A 26,466-nucleotide genomic window follows, 5' to 3' on the forward strand; every position below is an offset into this window, starting at 1 on the left:
AAAGTGGTACCACTCTTAAATTTTATCCCACTATTAACCCTTGAATTGTAATGGGTACCTACTTTTTACCCGTTATTAACCCACTCACTTAAATTGAGTGCCCAAATGATTTAATTTTAAGGGTAAAGTACAGTCACACCTCTTGAAGTTTGGCAAAAGGACACTCAGAAGAAACTTACCTGTTTTTTGGACAAAGACACCCCCTGAAGGTTCAAAAATAGACAACGACACCCCTTTATCTGAAAAATTGACTAAATTACCCTTTGACCGTTTAGGAGACTTTTTTAACTTTATAATTTAATAAATTGGACCAATATACCCTCATGAACAATTTATGCATAAAAAATAAATAAATAAATAAATAAACTTTATATTGTTCATTTTTTTTTTTTTTTTTTGTCATTTACTTTATAAATGTCCCAACTTCTTAAAAATGTAGACGTCTAAAATGATTTTTGATCCAATACATATATTTCAAATAAATTATATTTTGTTATTACTTCTTTTCTTTTTCTTTTTTATTTTTAAATTAAGATGCTTAATTCTTTCATCTAAAAAAATTAAACCAATCTCTTTTCCTTAAAAATAAAAAATATGATACCAGTATAACTTTATACATCTTAAATTATATATCAAATATTATGCATTTCCTAACATAAAAGGAAAATAATAATAATAATAAAACAAAGGGAAAAATAATAATAAAACAAAGGGAAAAAAATAACAATAAAACAAAGGAAAAAAAAAAAAAAAAAAAAAGAAGGCATGCATAAAGTTAAGATGAATAAAGTTATACTGGTACCTATTTTCTTTTATGTTGGGAAACGCATAATATTTGATATATAATTTAAGATGCATAAAGTTATACTGGTACCATATTTTTTATTTTTAAGGAAAAGAGATTGATTTAATTTTTTTAGATGAAAGAATTAAGTATCTTAATTTAAAAATAAAAAAGAAAAAGAAAAGAATTAATAACAAAATATAATTTATTTGAAATATATGTATTAAATTAAAAAATCATTTTAGACGTCTACATTCTTAAGAAGTTGGGACATTTATAAAATAAATAACCAAAAAAAAAAAAAAAGTAAACAATATAAAGTTTTTTTTTTACTTTTTTTTATGCATAAATTATTCATGAAGGTAGATTGGTCCAATTTATTAAATTGTAAGGTTAAAAAAGTCTCTTAAATGGTCAAAGGGTAATTTGGTTAATTTTTCATATAAAGGGTTATCTTTGTCCATTTTTGAACCTTCAGGGGTATTTTTGTCCAAAAAACAGGTAAGTTTCCTCTGAGTGTCCTTTTGCCAAACCTCAGGAGGTGTGATTATACTTTACCCTAATTTTAATTGATCGACTTGAGCAGTTTAATGAGTTTAGGCATAAATTGTTAACCATAATTTTGAAATAGCAGAAATAAAGAAGAAAACATTAAGTCACCATGAAAATTCAAAATGGAACGACAGACCTAATAACATTGAGACCAGATTGTGATGGCTTCTGACGGCAGCTTAAGACCGTACTATATATAATATTTGTATCAAAATCAAATAGTAGTACAGGGAAAAGCAGTCGCATAATCTGAAAAATGGTAACATCAACTTTGCATTGATAATACAACAGAGTCATAGAGATGAAACTCAATGGAAGCCCCCTCTTCAGGCTATAGCTATATATTATAAACAGTTTCCAATATCCCTAAATCCAAATACATCCCCTCTCAGAAAATGGGGATGAGAAACCAATGTCCCACCTAATAAGTTCCACTCATCTATATTGCAACATTTTTCTTGCCTCATCTACAATCCCTCACTGAGAATATCATCATTTACACCCAACCTTTTTTTCCCCACTCCACTAAACAATAATATACAATCAGAGTTGGTGAAAATGACAGACAAAAGAAAGAGTTTTCAGATTTATGAATATATATCCTCGTTCTCACCCACCAGGTACTCTTCCTTTATATACAAACCGAGCTGTTCCAACGCGTTACAGAAGCGGCCAAATGGCGAACACCCACAAAGCATCTCAAGATCTTTAAAGATCTTCAAATTTTCATCAATCTCCACGCTCTTCTCTACCTGAATGGGGGTAAGATTTACAACAGGTAAGATCCCTTTTGTAATAGAGGTGTCTCAACAAATTTGAACATCTACATGAAAGAGATACTGAGACATAGACATACCTTTTCTAGTGCAAGTCGGGCAGCTTCTCTTTCTCTCTCCCGCTGCATTTTCAGTTCAGCTTCTGCTCTTAGTCGCGAGGCAGCTTCAGCAGCCTTGATTTCAGCTTGAATTCTTAACATTTCTGTGAACAGTAAAATTACCAGTTAAAAACAAAGTTGCAGAACTTTCTATAGCTTTTCCATAAAAAGAGAAGCACCTCATAGTAAGAACAAAAATGACTAGAAACTCAAATAAAAATAATATGATAGGATGAATTAAAGCTGCCAAAGTAGACTAGATGACAGATTTCATGTTCTCTTGTAGCCTCCATCCCTCAACGCGTGCACAAGAGAGAGAGAGAGAGAGAGAGAGAGAGAGAGAGATAAATGTTTAACAAGTTCATGTGTCTTAGGATTTGGGTATTTGATAAACCAGACGCTTAAAAGGTCCTCACATCCTACTTTAACATTTTCCTTGTCCCAATTCTGTTCTGTTCTGTTCTATTCTATTTGTAATACCATCATAATACACTTCAAATTTTGTTTCATCAATTCCCAACCAGCTTGAAATAGATTAAAGAATTAAATATTTTGTGCATGACAGGTCCATAACCACCCTCTAGACCTTCAAATTTTCACTCAAATCTAAGAAGAAATGTCATTATTATATTTAGAAGGGAGAATTATGTGTTAGATCAGTAACACAAACCTATGTCACATGAACTCGGGTACCGGGTGTCGGACACGGGTATGCATCCATGCATCGGACGTGTCAATTCTTCAAACACACACGGACACGGCTAAATATTCATTTTATTAATTATTTTATTTTATTTTCTAGAGTAAAGTAATATTTTTATCTAATATAATGTTCAATATAGGCATTTAACTCATTTTAAAGGAATAATATAATGTAATTGAATGATTGGATATGCTTTTAAGTACATGTCCAACCAAAACTGTCGGACACATATCCCATACCCATGTCCGAGGGATACGTGTCAGACACGGATACTTCACTACTTTTGAAGAGTCCATATAACAGAGGTACATACAAATATATAATCCTGAAAGCATATATCTATTCATAGACAGGTACGAAGTTCATTTAATACCTTCATGCTGCATTCTTTCCATTTTTTCCTTGTCCTGCTGCATTTTTAACACATCAGCTTTACCACCCTGAGATCAATGACAAACTTGGTAAGCAACATCGCATGCTCGACCACTATACTACTTCTAACTTGCTAGAAATAACATCATAATTGTGCACATCAAACTTCGTACGGAAAATCAAAATTCATTACATCATTTAAAAGTATCTTCTGTTCTGCTCTCAAGATAGTATCTGAAAAGCGACTCTTTAGCATTGCATGACGGAGAGCCTTCTTTGGTGACAGTTGGACATCAATAAGTGGTGTGCAAGCTTAACCAAATGAACAAACAGCAGAAATGCAAGGATGTATAAATGAGTATATGAGTGGTGATTACATTTAAAAACACTTAAGTCATACATAACTGACAAATAAACTAACCTTCCCCAGAAGCAGCAGTTGTAGCAAGTGTCAAAAGTTGTGGACTAGAACAAAAATTTTCTTCATCCAAAGCACTTGCGGCCCCTTTAGATAATTTCAGATGTCAAGTCAATTCTTAGATTACCAAGAAACAACAGGTAAAATATCAGTTAATACAAATCCTTACCATCAGAATCTGATTTGCTCATCTGGGAAGATGCCATTTGTACCTTGCAGTCCTAGATTTATATACAAAGATTTCTACTCAGATTTGAAAAGCAAGCAAATCAAATATAATAAATCTCGTTATAAATCCATGACATGAACAAAATACTGAGATATGTACCGTTCTACAAGCATCGTGATCATCTTGTTCCAATGATTTCTCTGAAGATAAATCTGTACCAAAAGCAAGATTGGAATTAAGTCGGTCAACTACCGGAAATCCAGAGTAGAGAAGCAGCATGAGAAAATATCAACTAACCACTTGAAGATGAACAGACAAAATCATTTTGACGTCCACATTGGCATCTCACACTGCCACATGCACATTTGGAGAGAGCCAATGAAGGTTTGCTATTGGCAGAACCTGAAGCACTTCCAGTACCCGTAACAGAAATTGTATTCTGCCACTTCATACCTTTGTGGAACATCTTCCCTGAAGATTGAGGCCTGCCATTGTCTTTCATTTTAGTAGGCTCCACCTGTGTAAAGAAGAGAGATGGTCAAATAGATAATACATTTAAGAACCCAAACCAACACGAAGTTTTAGAACCAACTGCAAAAAATGAAAAGGTAAAAGTTATTTTGATATATTAGTCACCCGAAAATTACTTACTTTTGCAGCTCTTATATCCAAAGAACTCCTAATCACTCTTTCCAACTCAGCTCTTATATCCAAAGAACTCCTAATCACTCTTTCCAACTCGCATAAAGTTTTGTCATCCAATGTATCGATCTCCACTTCAATTTTTTCTTCTTTCTGGCAGATGAAACCATATTTTTTTAAAAACGACTCCAGCTGTTGTGGCATATTTCCCTTTAATACTCTCACAAGCTCTTCTGTTAGCTTTTGCTTCTTCATAGCTGACGTCAAGGTGTTGGGCTGCAAACTAACACGCAATGAAGGTGTTTTATGGTTATTCTGCCCTGAAACAACAATATTCTTTGGTCTTCCACTTGAAACAGATGCCTGTTCATCTTTTCTGCTCAGAAAACATCTATTCTGCCCTGAAACATCAATATTCTTTGGTCTTTCACTTGACATAGATGACTGCTCATCTCTTTTGCTCTTACAATTCCATTTTGCCTCCAAGCACTTCCATCCTGAATTAAACATATTATCTAAATCCTTGGCCATTAGATGAACATAGTTGTCTGGAGGATTATACAGCATGGCGTTGGAAAAGGTCAGTTTGACATCAGAAGCAAACTCTGCAGCACTGGAATACAAATTCTTCTCCAGTTTGGTCTTTATCGTTCCCAAATCCATGGGTTCAGAAATGATAGAAAAGTAATCAGGAATATTCAATTTCTCAGGATCCACTGGCTGATTGAAAGGCCAAGCAGATGGATTAGTCGTCAATTTCTTCAGAATGGTAGAACACTGCTGTGACACGCTCCAATCTATCTTCTGCCTCTTCACCTTTTGACTTTCTAACAATCCTGCAGGTCTCCGCTTGTGACAGCCTGGTTCCAAGAACTTCACCTTTAAGTTATCAGCAGAATTCAAATTTCTGTCAACTGCGAAACGTGGCACCAACTGCTGGCCAAAGTTGCATTGAGTCGTAGATTCAGTCTTAGTTTGTTTGGATTCAGTTTGGATCTTCAACTTCCTCATTACTATAGTTTCAGTAGCAATCATAGCTGGAAACTACAAAAACTGAAGAGGAACACCATAATCATTGACCTAAAGAAAGCAATGCACAAATCACTGCAACAAAATATACTTCATATTAGCAGAACATAATCATTAATGCAGGACTAAACACACGTCATTTATTCGTAATGCCTTCATAAATACTTTGTTTTTTTCACTCTCAAAAAAAATTAGGACAAAATTTAAAGGAAGAAAAATTAATTACTCAATTGCCACCTAATGACAATTGACTAATAAATAGAAATATACTATTAATGTAAAAAAAGTAAAAAAGATAAATATATAATGTAAAAGTCCATGGTTAAATAAGTAGCGCGGTTAAATCCTAAATGGTAAGATAGCCACTTTAAGTGTGATAGGATAGAACCAAAAAGAACAACTTTTATATGTGCACAACTACAAAATCAGCTGTAATTCCAACACAAAAAACGATCTTGATAAAAATGTTTTTATTCAACTAATATAAATAATCATATCAGCATCCATAATATCCAGTAATTATGAAAAATAAGCACTCACGTTCAAAAACTGATAACAATAATAATAAGTCAGTTGGATCACAGATCAATTGCAAAAAAGTGAAAACAATCTGAACTGAGAGAGATACCAGCCCGATAGGTTTGAGACCGGACCAAGCCCCGTGGGTGAGGCAGGTATATTCCATTGGATAGTTAATCTTTTCAAACTTTTTAATAAAATAATGATATGCCCAAAACAATAAAAGAAAATTGGTAGATTGTGGACCATTCATTAGGATAATAGCCCTCTAAATAAAAAGTAGAAATTCAAATGGTCTAAAAGTGGAGGCTTAGACAGAGTTTTAAAAATAGAGGTTGAGATTATTGGGTATAGGCCTTGCCTTTCTACCAATTTTCTACTGGAAAACCCTAGTCCCTAGGTATGCATAATGGCATTTGGACTTCGAGGAAATTTATTTCAATTTTGAATTCCTTAAATCCAATTCCAAATATCGAAATCGTTAATGCAGTATTCAATAGAAACGAAAAATTAACAATAAAATAAAATAAATATAAAAGAATTAATACGAAACATTAAAGAACCAGTAATTAGGGATAAGGGTTTGAAGAAATTACCAGAATCTAAGCAGAACAGCAAAAGCTTTGATTCGTTGATCGATTGGTTGCAAATACGAGAAGCGAAAGAGAAAAGCGAAGACACAGGGCTCGAGTATTGATCGTCGCAGCCCTAATCATATTCAGCGATACCGGGACTGTGTGCGTAAAACCAGAGGTTTTAGTGTTGCAGTGTGTGTGAGTTAAACCCCACCGGCTGATGCGCAATTATGGACCTGTTTGGATTCGCTTTCTGGGCTCAGAAGCTACTTATGAAGGGTGTTTGGATGGTTAGGGGTATATGTTTTTTTTGCCCTGTTCCTTCCCTTTAGCAAAACGACGACGTTTTGCCTGAAGCATTTTTTTTTTTTTTTTTTAAACTTCAGGCTGCGACAGTGCCTTTGGCAGCCTGTTTTTTTTTGGAAAAACCTAAAAATAAATTATTTTGAGCTCATCTTTTTTAAATAAAATAAAATTCATTAAATAAAAAATATTAGTATATTGTTTTGGTACTGTTTGTCCCAAAAAAAAATTATTTTGCCAAAAATAAATTTAAAATCTTTTTTTTTTTGGTTTTTTCCCCTTAAAATTTGATTTTTTTTTTTTTTAAATTTGCTTTAAATTTTAAATTGCTGCCATAAACAATGCATTTGGCCCTTAAGGCACTGTTTGGCTAGCTATAATTTTTTATAAAAAAAAAAAAAAAAAAAAAAATTAAAATTTCATTTTCGGGAATTTTTTGATTTTTCGGGATTTTTCTTTCCGTACCTCGTTTTGCCTGCCGGACACCCTGGGGTGTGCCGGGTGAGTTCCGAGAGTGGTTTAGGCATTTATTCGAGTTCAGGACTCTTAGAAATGCATTGTTTATGGCATTTTTCAGTTTTTTGGGCTGAGAGATCCCGGGCGGGAAGCACAACTGATATTGTTGAGCAAGGGAATTTTCCGTTCTGCTGCCGTTGACCGGCGTTGACTACCGTTGACCAACATTGACCAGCGTTGACTTTTCCGGCGGGAGATGCATTTTGGCTAATTTTGAGGTAGGGAAATCTAAACCATTAAGTTTTGACTTTAGTTGAGTTCGTATACTTGAAATATGTTTAATATGATAAATTTCGAAAAAATTGAATGTCGATTATGTGCTTACACGTTTATGTGACGAAACATGATCTAAATGATATTAATTTTGTATATATATGTGCTTGATTGTAAAGTTGTTGAATGAGCACACCTTGTGTTGAATTATTTTCGTGAGATTATATATATATATATGATGATGATGATGAGTATGTTATTACTAACGTTTTGAAAATTACCATGCTTGTAGTTGCTTTATATGATGAATACCATGCTTATAGCTAAGTTGTAAATAAATGCCATGTTATATCCATTGTATTGGGAATGCTGTGTTTATGCCACTATTATCATAAATGTGAAATTGAGTTCAAGTTGACGCCATTGCATTCATATGCATGGCATGGTGAGAAAATTGAATAAGAAGTGCATTGAGCCATTTTAGAATGGTAAGAAAGTTGAACAAGATTGAAAAGTGAGCCATCATAGAATGGGCGGAAAGGGGGGATTTAGAAACAAACCGGGTATCGCGAACCTGGGACTAACTTGACCTAAAGGGGGCGCGGCCCGGTATAGGGCGTGAAAAAGTTTATACTAGGCCTGAAATGCCAAGAGGGTAGGGATAGTGTCAATCCTAGCTCGGTAAAGTCAGTTAGCGTAGGTGAGGATCTAAGGTTGGTTTAAGCCCGGGGCTAACCTGACTTAGAAGGGCGCAGCAAGGTGTAGGGCGTAAAAAAGTTGATATTAGGCCCGAAATGGGCGAGAGGCAAGGGATAATGTCAATCCCAACTCGGTAAAGTCAGTTAGCATATGTGGGGATTTGGGGTTGGTTTGAGACCAAGCTCAGGAACGGTTACATAAAGCATTGCATTTCATGGCATTTTGGCACCTATGATTATGACTGATTATGCGATGATAATCTTTTAAATTGAATGACGTGGATTGTGATCTTGATAATTCCCCATGTATGATCCTGGCATCTTTTTCCCCTTTTTTGGTTGTTGGCTTAAGGGAGTCCAAAACCGGTATTTTTGGCATTACCTACTGACTTGTTAAGCTCACTCCTTATCTTAATATTTTCAGAGAACCGTGTGATACCCCTCGATTCTAAAGCCACGGGTGATCAAATCCGAGCACAGATCCGAGGGGTACCAAACAATTAAGTATGTAAATGAACACATAATACAAAAGAAATAGTTAAGAATAAATAAAATAGCAGAAAAGAAAACTAAATAATAATTCCTCCAAAAGTTTTTCCAAAACCTTTAATTATCAGTATAACTCGGGAATCTATCTAGTGGACCCCTAATGATATTCCAACTGAAACAACTGAAAATAACTATAATCTGAAACTAAAACATAAAGAGAGTCCTACGTAGAACCAGAAGAATGATGTGGACTGTCTCTGCTCAGCATGAACAAACTCTATGTATGGAACTGATGAGCACCTAAAAAAATAATAATAGTAGGTCAGGCCTACGAACAAGTTCTTTTTACGACAACCCAATAGAGACTGGAGAAACTATATATCTATAGCTAACCCATGCAATAGCTAAGTAATCCGTATATATATATAGATACACACTAAAGGAACCTCACTAGACTATAAGATTGTCTCAACCTGAATAGTGGGCAACATGCAAAACGCACATATAGTGGGCATGAGTACCTGAACCTACCAGGGAAACAACTACACTATATCTAGCTGCACATCCCTGGCAATATACGCACCTTAACCACGATCATGAGACTCAAGCTCGTATCATGGCATATGTCTATATATATATATATATATATATATATATATATATATATCCAATCTAAATTAATCTACTATATATCATCCAATTGGTTCAGTTGACCTGACACAAATATAAGTCTAACTTAACATTTTAGTTAATCCGTTCCCTTATAAAATAGGTAGGACTTAACTGATAAGTTAATCCATCCCTAGAGTGCCACCATCCCATACTGGTGCACTAAATCCACACAATCCAACAGTTGATGTAACAATTTCAGAAGTACATCAAATAATCCAGAGTTAAACATAATAATATTATATCATGTTATCACAAAATAGGAACAACTTACAATTTATTTCAGCTTCCTACATTACATATCCTACACATACCAAATCATAAACAGATTGAAATTTTACTATACAATCACTTAAGCAGTCTTCATATACTATTCATGCTATACATTTAATCTTAATTGTTAGAACAAATTAAAATATTAAATCCATTCGTTTGTTTAAAATATTCAAATAGCAAACATCATTATGATCAAATCTATTTAAATTTATTTAAATCCAAACATAAGTCCCTATTTGATGTTCAGGTCCCTTCAAAATCAAAAAGAAGTAACACCACGCTGTTTACGAAACTTCTCTAGGTAATGCTCGAGCTTTTGTCCTAAATGCTCGAGCACCCTGTCCAAGACTCGAGCATCCTACTTCAGGCTCGAGCTTTTTATCCCAGTTACTCGAGCTTTCCTTCTCAGGCTCTAGCTTTACATCCAATTGCTCGAGCTTTACAACCAATTGTTCGAGCTTTTCATTCAAGGCTCGAGCTTTGTCCCTAAGGTTCGAACACTGTAACAGCGATCCGAGCACTATTACGCGAATCAACCGAGAATTTCACTGTGCAGTCATTCTTTATTTGTTTCAGGAATCCTAGACATGTTTCTACGTTCCATCAATATACAGATATAAAAAACATTATGTACAACATGTCACAAAACATAATGTAATCTAAATTAAATCATAAATTTATCAATTTATACACAAGAACAAACATGACAAACTAATTTATAAAACCTAGTTCTAGATTAATTAAAACATGGATTCCAATTTTAATTATCCTTTAAATATCCCTAAAGTTATACTAGAGATATATAGATTACAGATCTAAGAGAGAAGTGTAGAACAAAGAATTTGCCTTTAGGATTTGATAAAACCCTAGCCTTCTTTTTCTTCTTCCTCTTCCTTCTTCCTCCTTCTTTCTCTCTCTCTATAAAATATACGTGATATAATTCTAACCCCTTTTTTCAACCCTATAGTTATATATTTATAGACTACATATTTACCATATTCCTTTTCCCAATCCACATCCAATTAATAAAAAAAATAATAATAAAATTTAAAACACTAAAAAAAGTAACTAAAAATATAAAATACGTATGATCTATGCATATTATTTTTATCTAAATAAAATAAATACACTAGATTATCTCCAAAGGACTTTTCTTAAATATATATGTATTATTTAATTATATATATATATATATATATATACACACACACACACACACACACACACACACACTATCCATGGGTAATTATCCGTACCCATTAAACCCCTTATCCAAGTAGTCCATGGAATCTATTTGGTTGGCCCATGACTACTATCCATAACTCTTAAAATAAAATGAAATAAAATAAAATAAAATAAAACGACCATTTAATATTTAAAACATTTAATAAAATAAAATAACCATTTAAAATATTTAATTCCTAACATTATTTTTAAAGAAAAAACCTAACATTTAAATAAGCAAATACACATCAAAACACCTAACATTTAAGTAAACAAATACACATCATTAACAGGTATTTCAAATAAACACATAATAAATTAATTCATATAAAAATGTAACAAATAGCCAAGAAATCAATTAAAGAATTTAAAACACAATTAAAACAATTAATAAAATGCCGAGACTATCCTTTTAAAATCAGGGGTATTACATTTTTCAATTGGTTGGCCCATAACTACTATCCATAACTCTTAAAAAAAATAAAATAAATAAATAAAACAACCATTTAAAAGTTAAAACATTAAATAAAATAAAATAACCATTTAAAACATTTAATTCCTAACATTATTTTTAAAGAAAATTCTTAACATTAAAATAAACAAATACACATTAAAATATCTAACATTTAAGTAAACAAATACACATCTTTAAACATGTATTTCAAATAAACACATAATTAATTAATTCATATAAAAAAAAAGTAACAAATAGCCAAGAAATCAATTAAAGAATTTAAAACACAATTAAAACAATTAATAAAATGTCGAGACTATCCTTTTAAAATTAGGGGTATTACAAACCGGAAGAGAAAGGGCGTATAACTCGCATTCACGGACCTAGATGACGCTAGGATTCTTATACTATATAACGTTGTATTTACGGCCATGGTGGCCCTAATTATGTATTTAAATTCATTGAAAATTGTGTAAAAGAAATTTGTATAATTTGATTAGTAATGATGTATTGACCTTGGATATAATGGTATTGTCTTAAATGACCTCGGGCTCGGGTAAGGAACCGGTTAGCGAATCAGACCTTTTGGTTCACGTCGTTACATTTTGTGCGTGAAAACCCTTGTTGAAATAAATCCAATCAATGGGGATGAAAACCATGGAGACTTTTAGGGGTGCATAAAAGAACCGTGGAACCGTAGAACCGTGAGAACCAAACCGAACCGAAACCTTGAGTTCGGTTCCAGTTCTCACGGTTCCAATTCTGATCCTGATTATTAATTTTGTAACCGTGGGTGTACGATTCTGTTTCTGGTTCTAGCCCGTGAGAACCAGTAAGAACTGGAACCGTGTATATATATATATATATATATATATTTATTTATTTATTTAATATATATTTAATTATATACTAAAAGTACACTATAAAGACTTAAGTAAGCATTCTCGTCCACTCATCAGGCTCGAGCCACGTGGTCCACGTGAAAAACATAATTTTTTAGTCTTTTTGCCCTAAATCTCTCAGTCCTCAGTCCTCACTCCTCGCCTCCTCTCAAATTCTCAATCTCCGATCTCAGATGTGTGATACATATACAGTACATATATGTATAGAGAGACTCGGAAAGAGGGTATTCTCTCCTTGGTTCGGCCAAAGCCTACCACGAACATACCGATCACCGGCCGTGATTTTTCTCAAAACATCAATCAACAGTCCGACCGCTATGTCGGCCACATCAACCGAGTAGACTATTTTGATGTTGGCAACGGAGATTCCCCTGCAGCGACAGTCCGGCAAGTCGATCTGGTTAAGGCCGACACTAGTGGTGACGATGCCCTTGAGAAACGGGAGGAGGCGGAGGACTTCGGCGGGGATCGGAGTGTTGCCGGAGCAGAGCATAGCTTGCACTGAACTGGTATGGGTTGCGAGGAATTGTTCAGTGGGCATCAGAGATTCCCATGCTTTCAGCAAATGGAACTTTTCTAAGAAATGTTTTCCATAGTCACTGAAAACAATTGGTGGGCGAAGAACCAACACAACCTTTGTAAGTTCTTGTTCTTGTTCTTGTGTGTACGCCATTGTCGATTTAGGTGCTCAATTGTTGGAATTGAAAAACTTCAACTTCACTTTTATTGAATTCAATTAGATTCTTCTCTCTCTCTTTCTGTTTGTGTATTTCATACCAATTACTTTCTGTGAGGTAGTCAGATTCCTTACAAGGAAATAAAACCAAACAATTAACGGTTCATACTATACGGTTCCGGTTCCGGTTCCATTTTTAAGGAACCGTTGTTAACAATTCCAGTTTCGATTCTGACCGGAATCGTAAGGAACTAAACCGTGTGCACCCCTAGAGACTTTTGTTATCTCGAACGAAATGATCAACTATCTACTATATTGAAGCAAAGTACAACAGATTGTGATTCAGGCTCCCATCCACGTCGGTCTGCCAATTAGAACGAATTGTTAAATATCTTTCTAGCTTTGTGACTCCCTCGTTCAAATACTCTAGACTTTAGACTTACTCCCTTCATCCCAGTAGAAGGATTGCTAGTAAATTATGAACACTTCGCGAATGCTCTGACCCATTTACAGTGATGAATTCTTCCTTCTTTCAAATTATGAATTGGTAAAGGCAAAATAAAAGTCTTACTTTTCTGAACACCGACCAGATAGAGAAAATCACCCAAAGTCACTATCATGTAACAGTGTGTTCTCTTAAGTATATAAAAAATTAAGGATTTTTTTTTTTATTTTTGTGAAAAATACCCTTAAAAAGTTAAGAAAAAATATTTTTCTCTTTAAAACTTTAATAAACCAAGAAAGAAAAAGAGTTTATATAAACTTATAATATTTTTCGGTTTGGATAGATAGGCCCCTCTTACGGAGTGATGTAACGAAAAGAAAGGTGGTAGCTGTTACCTAGTAGATCTGAGTATACATTTTTGAAATATTTTAAAATGAAATGGGGAAAATTGGTAATGCACTTTCTTTTCCATTGAGATTTCTTTATTCATTTCTTTTGTATAAAGTCCTCAAAATATATGTAAAATTCTTTTAAAATTATATAAGGACTTATTTAAGAGTTTGGTTAAAAGCATGAAAAATTGAAAAGTTACTAAAATCTGATTTTTTGCACATTCAGGTAAAAGTGTGATGGGTTGGATTTTTGCTGAGTCTTGTTTTACATCAGGAAGTATAATCGATTTCACTTTCAAGTTCAATTGGTTGGACTCTCCCTAGAGAAATTCTTACGCAAGAAGTGTAACCAATTTAAGAAGACAGTGCAACCAGTTGAACTTTACTAAAAACTATTCACAAACCTCTTATCTTCTACCCAACTTTAAAAATATTCATAATGTTCCTCACTCACATACATGTTCTAAATAATGGTCTCATCAAATTGAAGTATGCGTGTACTTGTTACGCCTTCTAACATCGAGGTTCGAAAATAAATAAAAAATTATAACTGGATCCAATACATTTTGACACTCAAATTTCCTAATTACAAAATGGGTCGTTATACTCAGGTAGACAACTTAAGCCTATTTCTTAGGCAGAATCTATGTGGCTTGTTGTTATATGGCCGGTCTATGTGTCAAGTTTGGAAAAGAGAGGAGAGAGAAAAAATCAGCTAAAAAATAGGCCTCCATCAATCCATGACCTTCTGCCATAGATGGTCCAGACAGCCTCTACATCTCTGAACCGCCTTTCTTACTGATCAGATCCTCGTTGTTGGCGAGGTTGTCATCACCAAACCCGTCCCGGTGATACCAATCACCCTTTGTCACCGTCAACCAATCTCTGGCCGCAAGCTCTCATCCTTACCGGACGGCAAACACCAACTGATCCAGTTTTTCTCTCAATTCAACACAGACCCATCTAAAGAACAGAAATCAGCAGCTCTGACAACTAAACCAGTGAGCTTCACCAAGAGACCCAGCAGTTTCAACGTACTCCAAGCAGAGCTTCATCAAACCCATTTCCTGCTTTCTCAAGTTCATTTCCGACGAGCTTTCTTCCCAAGTGTTTCAGTTCCGGTGAAGGATTCAGAGACCCAACAGTAAATTCCCAACCTTCAGCTTCGATAAACCAGTGAGTTGTTTTAGAAGAACCTCAGTCCCGGTGAATTTCAGTCAGGAAGTTCGGCGAGCATCCGAACAACAACTAACCAACCAAAGAACAGAGTCCACGCGTCACATTCTTCGTCATCTCTGTTACAGCCGACGAAACTCCGCTGCTCTCTACCGCCACCACTACCCTCTGCCACGCCGCTGTCCTCTGCCGCTTCACTGGTCTCAACCTCTGTTCAATATCATGCGCTGGATACACTCTGGCCTCCTTAAATAGCCCTCGCCGGCTATGGCAGCACTGTCACCGGTCCACTCCTTCAGCAACGTTAGTCAATACTTCCTTCGCCGTCGGTGAAATCATCCGTTCTCTCCACCGCCGAGCAGAGTATCTCCACCGTGGGTGGGTTCAACACCGCCGAGCCGAGCCTTGCTCGCTGCTGCAACCACTTCATCATATCTACTGCTTGTATTCTTTATCGACGAGGTTTTCAATCTGCCGCATAATCCGCTGCCATCATCATCGGCGAGTCCTCCATCCGCTTCTCTGGATCTCTCAAGCCCGGCTCCTACACTGTCTCGTCGATGCCCTTGTGTTCTGAACAGATCTCGGTTGCTACGTAGTGGTTCGATTCGAAGGCAAAGGACTTCTCCTCCATAGTTATGTTTTTCTTCTCTTTCTAAAGAGATAAATTGAAGATATAATCTCATCTTTTCTTTTACATTTTGCCAAACCCAGCAATCAAAAGTCAAAAGTGTGCAAGCCCATATTTATTTCTCAGATAGAAAGTGAGCGTGATAAAGGTATCCCTCCGCACCACGCTCACCGACAGCATCACTTTCAATTCTAGCTCTTACGAATCGGTTGCCGCCACCACTATAGGTCAGTCCGGCATCAGACTTTTCAACATGTCAGTCCAGCAATGCTATAAACAACATCGATCCTCCTTGGATCATCCATGACAGAGATTGAATATGTTCCCACCACTATAACGTCGTCAGAAAAGCTCACTGCGAGAGCTCCACAACGATGACCACAAAGCAAGTTTCTTCTTTAACTTCAAACCGACAATGATTTTGATCGCAACGTGGGTCTAACAAATCTACCAAAATTATCGGCCCAAATATTATTTTCCTTACAAAATTTATATTTCACACAATATATGCACGTACACAAAATTATGTAGTCTGGATTTTTTTTTTTTTTTAAAAAAGGTTTGTCCTTGTAGTACAATTGTAAATTGTTATAATGCAATAATAAATACAAATTGATCCTAAGAAAAAAATTAAAACAAGAAGAAATAAAAAATAAATAAATTATAACAACAAAATAAAGATGATGGAGATTGATAGGGAAAAATAAACCTATCTTAACCTAACGATCAGCCAACCAAGTGTTGACCAGCCGCCAGATATTTTCGGTGATCAACGATCATATTTTGTTATTAGGGGTAACGATTTCCATGGATAAGAATGATGACAAATCTTATGCAGGATAAGATTTCCATGGGGATGATGACAAATCTCATGAAGGATAAGATTTCCATTGGATAAGTTCCGAGATGAGGATGATGAAATTTCCTTATCGAAAATAAAGGAAACGACGATAAATAGGACGACGACTCGGGAATAAAGAACAACGAAAAAACTATTATTAAATTCCTACATTCTTTTTAAACCTCCGGTGACTAACTTGACCGTTGGAGAGCTCTTGGCAGGCACCACACCGGTGCCGTCAAGGTTCATCAATCTTCTCCTCTCTTCCTTGCAGGAAAACGGTGTTGTATCGGACCGCGTGAATTTTACCCTCAACAGTTGGCGTCGTCTGTGGGAACGACGATTCCTTTGAATCAATTAATTACTATGTTGGGTATATATGTTTATAGTCCTGTATGGTTACCAAAAGAACATCGTCGCAGGGATCTGGTCAAAGGGTAGAGTCGGATGAAAACCTGAACGTCCCAAACGACCAGACTCGACCTGCAGCGTTGGAACTGTAGGTCCAAACTCTGAGTCAGGGTACGGAACAGTTGATCCAGCAAAATGCAACGCTCCTGCAACATTTTGTTCCACCGGTTCAACAAAACTTACCACGACAAGATCTCTCAAATCCAAACGGAGGAAATAGGAATCTTGAAAAGCAGGATAATCATCCCCCCCAAAATGAGATTGAAGTGGAACAAAGCCAAGTGGGAACCCGACATAGAGAGGTGGTCCACCCATCTCTCCCACGGAGTTCCCGACCTCCTGAAAGCACAGCTTTCTGTTTTAAGGAAAAGACAAAGAAAGTTACCCATCTCGACCTGCAGATCGAGGATCTTAAGGGAAAAATGGAAGATGTAATGCAGGCTATGAAAGGGAAAGGTTCTGCCGCCGTAGATGACCTGGTACAAAGGACCAACTTGCCGTTCATCCCCGCCATTATAAAATGTCCACTACCTAACAAGTTCAGGATGCTCTCGTTCGAAAGTTTCGATGGGACCAAAAATCCCCTCGATCACCTGGAAACTTTTCAAGCTCTTATGTATTTACACGTTGTGCCAGACGAAATCATGTGCCAAGCTTTTCCCACTACACTTAAGGGATTAGCAAGAGTTTGGTTCAACAAACTGAAGCCAGGAACCATCAACACCTTCGAAGAACTGAGTAAGCAGTTTGTGAGCCACTTTATTACATGTTAGAGGCATAGGAGGCCGACTACCTACCTGTTTACCCTATAGCAACAAAAGGAAGAGTCGATTCGGGAATACATCACCTGATTCAACGCAAAGATGTTGCAGGTAAAAGAGGTGGACGATAAGGTAGCTTTGACCACTTTCATAGGAGGACTCCAAAGTTCCAGATTCTTGTTCTCCTTATCAAAAGAACCTTCCACCAGCATGATAGAGTTGTTAATCAGAGCGCAAAAATACATCAACGCTGAAGACACCATGAGTGCACGGAAGGAAGGAGAGGACAAGAAAAGGCCAGCCCCTCTCGCCAGGGATGAAAATAATACCAAATATAAGAAATCGTTCTTCAGCTAGAACGATAGCACATATCATGAGAATGACTCAGATGAGTATACCGACTGAAAATTATCTCACGGCTGGAATTAGCCTTATCAAGTCATTCACAATAATGACTGGGGACATCTTAGTTAATCATTTTAAATTGAGGGTAACTGTAATACCCCGATATTGTAAAAAGGATTTATTAATTAAATTAATTTATATTATATTATTATTATTATTTTTAAGTGATTTGTTTTATTTAATTAGGTGCTTGATAGTTGTGATTTGTTTTATTTAATTAAGTGCGTAGGTAAATTGTATTGTTTTAATTAAATTATATATTTTGTAATTTTATTTGTTAAATTTATACGGTGTTTGATTTGTGGAATGCTAGTTAGTGAATTTTTTATTTGATTTGCGTGATTTTATGTTGGTGTAACTTTATTTAATTTCATTATTTTAGGTATTTAAGTTATTTGGGTTGGGATTAAAGGAAGTTGGACCAACGGATGTGGTATTGGGCTTGAAGGAAGCCTTGTTGGGTTAATTGGTAAAGGCCCGTGGTTATGAGGATATTTAATAATTATCTTTGCATAATTATACCTATATAATTACATGAGGATATTAATTCATTATTAAATCATGTGGAGGGGTATATATGTCAATATAATTATATATTGATATATATAGGTATATATAATTTATTTAACTAATGGTTATATATGGAAGGTAATATATATATGTTTATAGTAAAATATATGTATGTATATATATTATTTAAAAGATAAATATTATTTATTTTATATGATAATCCTAATGGGAAAAGGATTTAGTTTTTGTATGTATATAAATAGACACATAAGACTTTAGGGTTAGGAGTTTTTCCACGTTAGAAAAATAAGAGAATTAGAGAGAGAAGAAGAAGGGCTAACGAAGAGGAGGCCGGCTCAAAGAACGTAAGAGGAGACCGGATTTGGAAAAGAAAAGGCGAGTTCCTCTCTACTTCTCCTCTTAGAACTCATAAACTTATCACCTTGATTATCGAAATTATAATTTTATTTTATTAAATTAAATTATTATTCAGATTGGAGGAGCATATTTATTCTTTACAAAATTATAGAATTAAACATGTGAATATATGTATGCATTGTTCTGATAATTTAGATCTTGTATGTGAGGTTAGGTTAATTAAATTTTATTTTTGCTAAAATTTTTATATTTTGCGTTAACCTTGTGTAGCACGATTAGAATTTTAATTTAATTGTATATGTTCATTTATGCCCAAAATAATAAATAGAGCTTTTGGGATTTTTCTGAGATTTCTGAACAATTTCTGAAATTAATTTGTATTTTTAATGTTAATTTCGAAATTGTTTTATATATATATATATATTAAATTGTTTAACAAATACACTGGAGGCGGCTAGTATTTGCGCATCAATAGGATTTTTATCCAGTGTGGTCGCGTACGTAGGAAAAGGGTGCACTCGTTGATCTAGGCCATAGGATTAATTTAATTTAGTTGGATTGATCTGGTGTGATGCGGTCCATTGTAAGTTGATACACATGCGGCGTCAATGGTTAGATGTAGTTGATTAAGGGAGAGGATCCAGTGCATCGCGGCTTACCAAGAGCACCAAACAACAACCAATTAGGAGCTGCCAACACGCGCCGAGAGTGGCTCAGGCGCGTGGACGCACCTGCCGGTAAGGGGAAGCGCGTGGAGGCGCGTGGGAGTAGTCTAGGGGTATGTGGCGGCGCGTGAAGGCGCGTGGGGATGCGTGTGAGGTCCTGGAAAGTTGCTTGAGACTCCGGTGAAGTTCCAGTATTTATCTTAAGCTTGTTAGGGTTAAAATTAATCATTAGAGGGTGTGTTCTTGATATTTTGAGAGCCTCAGAGTGTTACTAAGATACCTAGTAGCATTTAGTGGTATAAATATAATTAATTAAATATTTTTGCAATGAAATGAGGTGTATATATGTGTATATATATGTAGATATGATTTTAAATAGTCAACGATTGGTATGGAATGTATGATACACACATATATATATATATTATAAAATATATGTGTATATATATATTATTTAAGATTATTAAATATTATAAATCTTGTTTGGTATGACTTGATTCGTGTATGGTATGGTTGATTTAAAATCGTAATAGATACACGGTTATTAAATTAAGGACATGCTTATTATATGCATGTGAAGTCTATGTATAATTATACCTAGAGTTAAGTTTAAAGTTAATACATGGTTGAATTGTAGGCATGGATGAGTTGCCAAAGACTTTGATATACTGCCTTATTGGTTATGAATAAATTTCATATATGGGAAGCATGGTTGAATTGCTAATTAATTGTAAAAGTAAATATATTGAAGGAAGCATGGTTGAATTGCTAATTAATTGTAAAAGTAAATATATTGAAGGAAGCATGGTTGAATTGCTAGTATATAAATAAATATATTTATAAATGGTATGGTTGATTTGCCGGTGCATATTTAAATTGCTATATGTGTAGATGACTAAATTACTGTTTAGGATGGAGTTAAGGTGCGTGGGGTTTACTTTATGAGAAAATTATAAAAGGGGGGGCTTGGTCTAGGTATGACTAATAATTAATTATTGGTGAGTGGTTTTGACAATTTAATGCCCTATTAACTGGTAGGATTCTTGCACTATATATATAAGTACTTATATATATTTGTAGCATCGTATATTAAAGTTAAAGCTTAATTAGGGATGGTTTTGGTAAAGATGATCTGTTTATTGGTTTTCAGAGGCTTGGTAGAGAGAACTTGCTCGTAGGGTTTAACCCGCGATTTATTTTTCAGGTTGTAGAAGGTCAAGTCTCAAGGTTGAGGATCCGCAGCTGGAGGACTTATCCATTCCTTCTATTTACTTAAAAGTAGGATATTAGTTTTGTTTCAGTTGATATTAGTACTTATTTGGTTGAAATTCTAAATAGTAACTTTTGGTTAAGGGGTCCTTGAGTTACGGGATTCTCGAGTTGTAACCATTTGGAAGTTATTAATGGATTTACTATTAATTGGATTTCTTCAGCGTTTTATTTTATTCTTTATTTCATTTTGTAATCCGTGCTTGTTTAAATACTTTAATTGGTTTGATATCCCCTGATTTTGTGCGCGGACTTGATCAACCCGTGTTCCGAAATTAGGGGGTATTACAGTTGGTATCAGAGCACTCCAGGTTCAAGTGTCCCTAGGGTGTATTTCGTTATGTGAATTCCGCTTTGTGTACTCGTTTCTTTAGAGCTTAAGTTTAGGATACATTGTATTCCTTTACGGTCCGTTAAAATCGTACTAATGTCTGTCGTTCTATGTTAACAGCATGGTTAATACTGGAAGAGGACAGAATCTGAACCGTCGACAGAGGAGAGCTGCACGTAGGCAGCAAGAACACCTGCAACGTCAGCAAATGGAGGAAGAGCAGCAACGACTTGGGTTTCAGGATGAGGGTCAGCTTCAGGAGGAGCAAGAGGAAGTTCAGGCTCCGGCTCAGGGCAGGGATCCAGAGTATCCTCCTCACATCAATGACCTCATTGCTCGGGCTATAGAAGCTGGGGTAGCAGCTGTACTTCGGAATCAGCCTCAGGTACAGCCGGCACCGTTACCAGCACCGGTTGTTCGGACTGATACTTGGGAGAAGGCCAGGAGTTCCTTCACAAAAGGGAGTCCACCTGAGTTCACGGGCTCCACGGATGCGAGAGCAGCTCACCAGTGGAAACAGGACATTGAGCGACATCTTCGCTTGGTTCAGTGCATGGAGGTTCAGAAGCAGATGCTTGCTACCTTCAAGCTAGTTGGGGATGCACTGCAGTGGTGGGAGTCAGTTACCACCATAGAGGAGAGGATGGCATTGACTTATGATGAGTTCAGTGCACGCTTTGAAGAAAAGTATTTCCCTTATGCAGTTAGGGCAGCCATGAAGACTGAATTTCTTAATCTGCAGCAAGGGAACATGACAGTGGCGGAGTATGAACAGCAGTTCACACGCTTATCTCTCTTTGCACCGGAGGAGGTGGATACAGAGGAGAAGAAGCGCAACAGTTTTGTCAAGGGACTAATGTGGTCTATCAAGAGAGCTATTACTGGTAGTCCAGCCTACACTACTTATGCTCAAGTGGTGGACGCAGCTTTGCAGCTTTATCAGCTGAATGAGGATTTCAGACAGACTAGGGCTAAGAAGCGGGGTGGCAAAGATTTTGCTAATCAGCCAGCTGCGAAAGTGAATGATAATGGGAACCGACAGAATGACAAGGGCAGATTCCAGGGCCAGCAGCCTTGGAAGAAGCACAAGGGTAATTCAGAAGTTCAGAGAGAGGGAGTTTCCACTCAGCAGACTGGAGCACCTCAGACTGGACTGGGACAGCTACAGGGTAATCACCAGGAGGGGCAGTCAAGTATATTTAGGGGTCATTGCTATAAGTGTGGAGATTATGGGCATTCAGCCAAACGGTGTCCTGGGTTGGCTCAGAAACAGTATGGGCAACAGGGACAGTGGCAACCATTACCTACTCCACAGATTCCACGTGTGCAGGCTCAGACATTTTCGGCCTTACCAGCACCACCGCCACCACAGGGACAGCCTATACAGCAGTTGCATCAGGGTATGGTGTACAATGCCACACCTTGCAATGCATGGGTACCTCAGAAGAATTGAGGTATGTTTTTTTTATTTCAAGGTAGATGTAGAAATGACTTAGTAGATATAAGTGCATCATGTTCATTAGTATCTGGATGGTTTTGGCTTATGATGGTGATATATATTTATACATATATATACAAATCATTGACTGTTAGTATATTACACCACTAAGTGTTTAAGTAATTTACACAATTGTGAGCATTTTATTATAGATATTTACATATTAAATATCTTACATGGCAAACAGTGGAATAAGGGAAAATGAAAGTTTGGGACAAATAATCAAAATTTCATTTCATGGATTCGTGAATTCCGAGGACGAAATTCCTTTTATTAGGGGGGAAGAATGTAATACCCCGATATTGTAAAAAGGATTTATTAATTAAATTAATTTATATTATATTATTATTATTATTTTTAAGTGATTTGTTTTATTTAATTAGGTGCTTGATAGTTGTGATTTGTTTTATTTAATTAAGTGCGTAGGTAAATTGTATTGTTTTAATTAAATTATATATTTTGTAATTTTATTTGTTAAATTTATACGGTGTTTGATTTGTGGAATGCTAGTTAGTGAATTTTTTATTTGATTTGCGTGATTTTATGTTGGTGTAACTTTATTTAATTTCATTATTTTAGGTATTTAAGTTATTTGGGTTGGGATTAAAGGAAGTTGGACCAACGGATGTGGTATTGGGCTTGAAGGAAGCCTTGTTGGGTTAATTGGTAAAGGCCCGTGGTTATGAGGATATTTAATAATTATCTTTGCATAATTATACCTATATAATTACATGAGGATATTAATTCATTATTAAATCATGTGGAGGGGTATATATGTCAATATAATTATATATTGATATATATAGGTATATATAATTTATTTAACTAATGGTTATATATGGAAGGTAATATATATATGTTTATAGTAAAATATATGTATGTATATATATTATTTAAAAGATAAATATTATTTATTTTATATGATAATCCTAATGGGAAAAGGATTTAGTTTTTGTATGTATATAAATAGACACATAAGACTTTAGGGTTAGGAGTTTTTCCACGTTAGAAAAATAAGAGAATTAGAGAGAGAAGAAGAAGGGCTAACGAAGAGGAGGCCGGATCAAAGAACGTAAGAGGAGACCGGATTTGGAAAAGAAAAGGCGAGTTCCTCTCTACTTCTCCTCTTAGAACTCATAAACTTATCACCTTGATTATCGAAATTATAATTTTATTTTATTAAATTAAATTATTATTCAGATTGGAGGAGCATATTTATTCTTTACAAAATTATAGAATTAAACATGTGAATATATGTATGCATTGTTCTGATAATTTAGATCTTGTATGTGAGGTTAGGTTAATTAAATTTTATTTTTGCTAAAATTTTTATATTTTGCGTTAACCTTGTGTAGCACGATTAATTAAATTAAATGGATTTTAATTTAATTGTATATGTTCATTTATGCCCAAAATAATAAATAGAGCTTTTGGGATTTTTCTGAGATTTCTGAACAATTTCTGAAATTAATTTGTATTTTTAATGTTAATTTAGAAATTGTTATATATATATATATATATTAAATTGTTTAACAAATACACTGGAGGCGGCTAGTATTTGCGCATCAATAGGATTTTTATCCAGTGTGGTCGCATACGTAGGAAAAGGGTGCACTCGTTGATCTAGGCCATATGATTAATTTAATTTAGTTGGATTGATCTGGTGTGATGCGGTCCATTGTAAGTTGATACACATGCGGCGTCAATGGTTAGATGTAGTTGATTAAGGGAGAGGATCCAGTGCATCGCGGCTTACCAAGAGCACCAAACAACAACCAATTAGGAGCTGCCAACACGCGCTGAGAGTGGCTCAGGCGCGTGAGGGCGCGTGGACGCGCCTGCCGGTAAGGGGAAGCGCGTGGAGGCGCGTGGGAGTAGTCTAGGGGTATGTGGCGGCGCGTGAAGGCGCGTGGGGATGCGTGTGAGGTCCTGGAAAGTTGCTTGAGACTCCGGTGAAGTTCCAGTATTTATCTTAAGCTTGTTAGGGTTAAAATTAATCATTAGAGGGTGTGTTCTTGATATTTTGAGAGCCTCAGAGTGTTACTAAGATACCTAGTAGCTTTTAGTGGTATAAATATAATTAATTAAATATTTTTGCAATGAAATGAGGTGTATATATGTGTATATATATGTAGATATGATTTTAAATAGTCAACGATTGGTATGGAATGTATGATACACACACATATATATTTTATAAAATATATGTGTATATATATATTATTTAAGATTATTAAATATTATAAATCTTGTTTGGTATGACTTGATTCGTGTATGGTATGGTTGATTTAAAATCGTAATAGATACACGGTTATTAAATTAAGGACATGCTTATTATATGCATGTGAAGTCTATGTATAATTATACCTAGAGTTAAGTTTAAAGTTAATACATGGTTGAATTGTAGGCATGGATGAGTTGCCAAAGACTTTGATATACTGCCTTATTGGTTATGAATAAATTTCATATATGGGAAGCATGGTTGAATTGCTAATTAATTGTAAAAGTAAATATATTGAAGGAAGCATGGTTGAATTGCTAATTAATTGTAAAAGTAAATATATTGAAGGAAGCATAGTTGAATTGCTAATATATAAATAAATATATTTATAAATGGTATGGTTGATTTGCCGGTGCATATTTAAATTGCTATATGTGTAGATGACTAAATTACTGTTTAGGATGGAGTTAAGGTGCGTGGGGTTTACTTTATGAGAAAATTATAAAAGGGGGGGCTTGGTCTAGGTATGACTAATAATTAATTATTGGTGAGTGGTTTTGACAATTTAATGCCCTATTAACTGGTAGGATTCTTGCACTATATATATAAGTACTTATATATATTTGTAGCATCGTATATTAAAGTTAAAGCTTAATTAGGGATGGTTTTGGTAAAGATGATCTGTTTATTGGTTTTCAGAGGCTTGGTAGAGAGAACTTGCTCGTAGGGTTTAACCCGCGATTTATTTTTCAGGTTGTAGAAGGTCAAGTCTCAAGGTTGAGGATCCGCAGCTGGAGGACTTATCCATTCCTTCTATTTACTTAAAAGTAGGATATTAGTTTTGTTTCAGTTGATATTAGTACTTATTTGGTTGAAATTCTAAATAGTAACTTTTGGTTAAGGGGTCCTTGAGTTACGGGATTCTCGAGTTGTAACCATTTGGAAGTTATTAATGGATTTACTATTAATTGGATTTCTTCAGCGTTTTATTTTATTCTTTATTTCATTTTGTAATCCGTGCTTGTTTAAATACTTTAATTGGTTTGATATCCCTTGATTTTGTGCGCGGACTTGATCAACCCGTGTTCCGAAATTAGGGGGTATTACAGTAACTCCCTCACGTGTTATCTTATTTTTAATAAGCCTTGAGGCAATGATGGTTTTTAATAAAATTCCTTTCAGTTGCCTTGACTCTTGGTCAATTATCTTTATACGTGCAGTATCCCCGTACTATAAAGGATAGTAAATGAGTGTCATGTATTACAAGGACCTGGGCTGAGTGAATCCCGTAATCCGTATCCCCGTACTATAAGGGATAATAAATGAGTGTCCTGTATTAAAATGACCCGGGCTGAGTGAATCCTGTAATCCGTATCCCGGTACTATAAGGGATAGTAAATGAGTGTCCTGTATTACAAGGACCCGGGCTGAATAAATCTCGTAATCCATATCCCCGGACTATAGGGGATAGTAAA

General features: G+C 35.3%; 3 protein-coding genes across 4 annotated transcripts; 1 reads left to right on the forward strand and 2 right to left on the reverse strand.

Moving 5' to 3' along the window:
- Positions 1-1,581: 1,581 nt before the first annotated feature.
- Positions 1,582-7,006, reverse strand: LOC132312216 (transcription factor GTE12-like). 2 transcript variants are annotated; one of them, XM_059810495.1, is made up of 10 exons: positions 6,659-7,006; positions 4,524-5,567; positions 4,170-4,389; positions 4,032-4,084; positions 3,873-3,924; positions 3,707-3,790; positions 3,479-3,597; positions 3,287-3,353; positions 2,193-2,314; positions 1,582-2,088 (listed from the first exon to the last, which is right to left on the reverse strand). In XM_059810495.1, exons 2-10 carry the CDS (start codon positions 5,547-5,549, stop codon positions 1,924-1,926), a joined length of 1,908 nt encoding a protein of 635 aa, XP_059666478.1. In that variant the 5' UTR covers positions 5,550-5,567; positions 6,659-7,006; the 3' UTR covers positions 1,582-1,923. The 2 variants fall into 2 exon arrangements, with proteins under 2 accessions (XP_059666478.1, XP_059666477.1); XM_059810494.1 differs by having other exon boundaries at positions 4,524-5,618; positions 6,659-7,005.
- Positions 7,007-12,550: 5,544 nt separating this feature from the next.
- On the reverse strand, positions 12,551-13,197 carry LOC132314388 (glyoxylate/hydroxypyruvate reductase HPR3-like). Its single transcript, XM_059813262.1, has one exon. The coding sequence runs from the start codon at positions 13,052-13,054 to the stop codon at positions 12,551-12,553; it is 504 nt and encodes a 167-aa protein (XP_059669245.1). The 5' UTR covers positions 13,055-13,197.
- LOC132312217 (uncharacterized) lies at positions 12,940-25,964 on the forward strand. Its single transcript, XM_059810496.1, has 3 exons — positions 12,940-13,019; positions 21,393-22,726; positions 25,745-25,964. The coding sequence occupies exon 2, from the start codon at positions 21,394-21,396 to the stop codon at positions 22,723-22,725; it is 1,332 nt and encodes a 443-aa protein (XP_059666479.1). The 5' UTR covers positions 12,940-13,019; position 21,393; the 3' UTR covers position 22,726; positions 25,745-25,964.
- Positions 25,965-26,466: the final 502 nt, after the last annotated feature.

Source organism: Cornus florida, unplaced genomic scaffold, assembly GCF_030987335.1.
Source record: "Cornus florida cultivar Cherokee Brave unplaced genomic scaffold, ASM3098733v1 CherokeeBrave_3.0.0_Hap2_Chr06, whole genome shotgun sequence".
NCBI classification, from domain to species: Eukaryota; Viridiplantae; Streptophyta; class Magnoliopsida; order Cornales; family Cornaceae; genus Cornus; species Cornus florida.

Coding starts and splice junctions, on each gene's coding strand:
- LOC132312217 (XM_059810496.1), top strand. CDS start 21,394: ATGGTTAATACTGGAAGAGGACAGAATCTGAACCGTCGACAGAGGAGA.
- LOC132312216 (XM_059810495.1), bottom strand. CDS start 5,549: ATGATTGCTACTGAAACTATAGTAATGAGGAAGTTGAAGATCCAAACT. Junction 2,315..3,286: donor GGAAAGAATGCAGCATGAAG/GTATTAAATGAA, acceptor TACTGTTCACAG/AAATGTTAAGAATTCAAGCT. Junction 2,089..2,192: donor CCCGACTTGCACTAGAAAAG/GTATGTCTATGT, acceptor ACCCCCATTCAG/GTAGAGAAGAGCGTGGAGAT.
- LOC132314388 (XM_059813262.1), bottom strand. CDS start 13,054: ATGGCGTACACACAAGAACAAGAACAAGAACTTACAAAGGTTGTGTTG.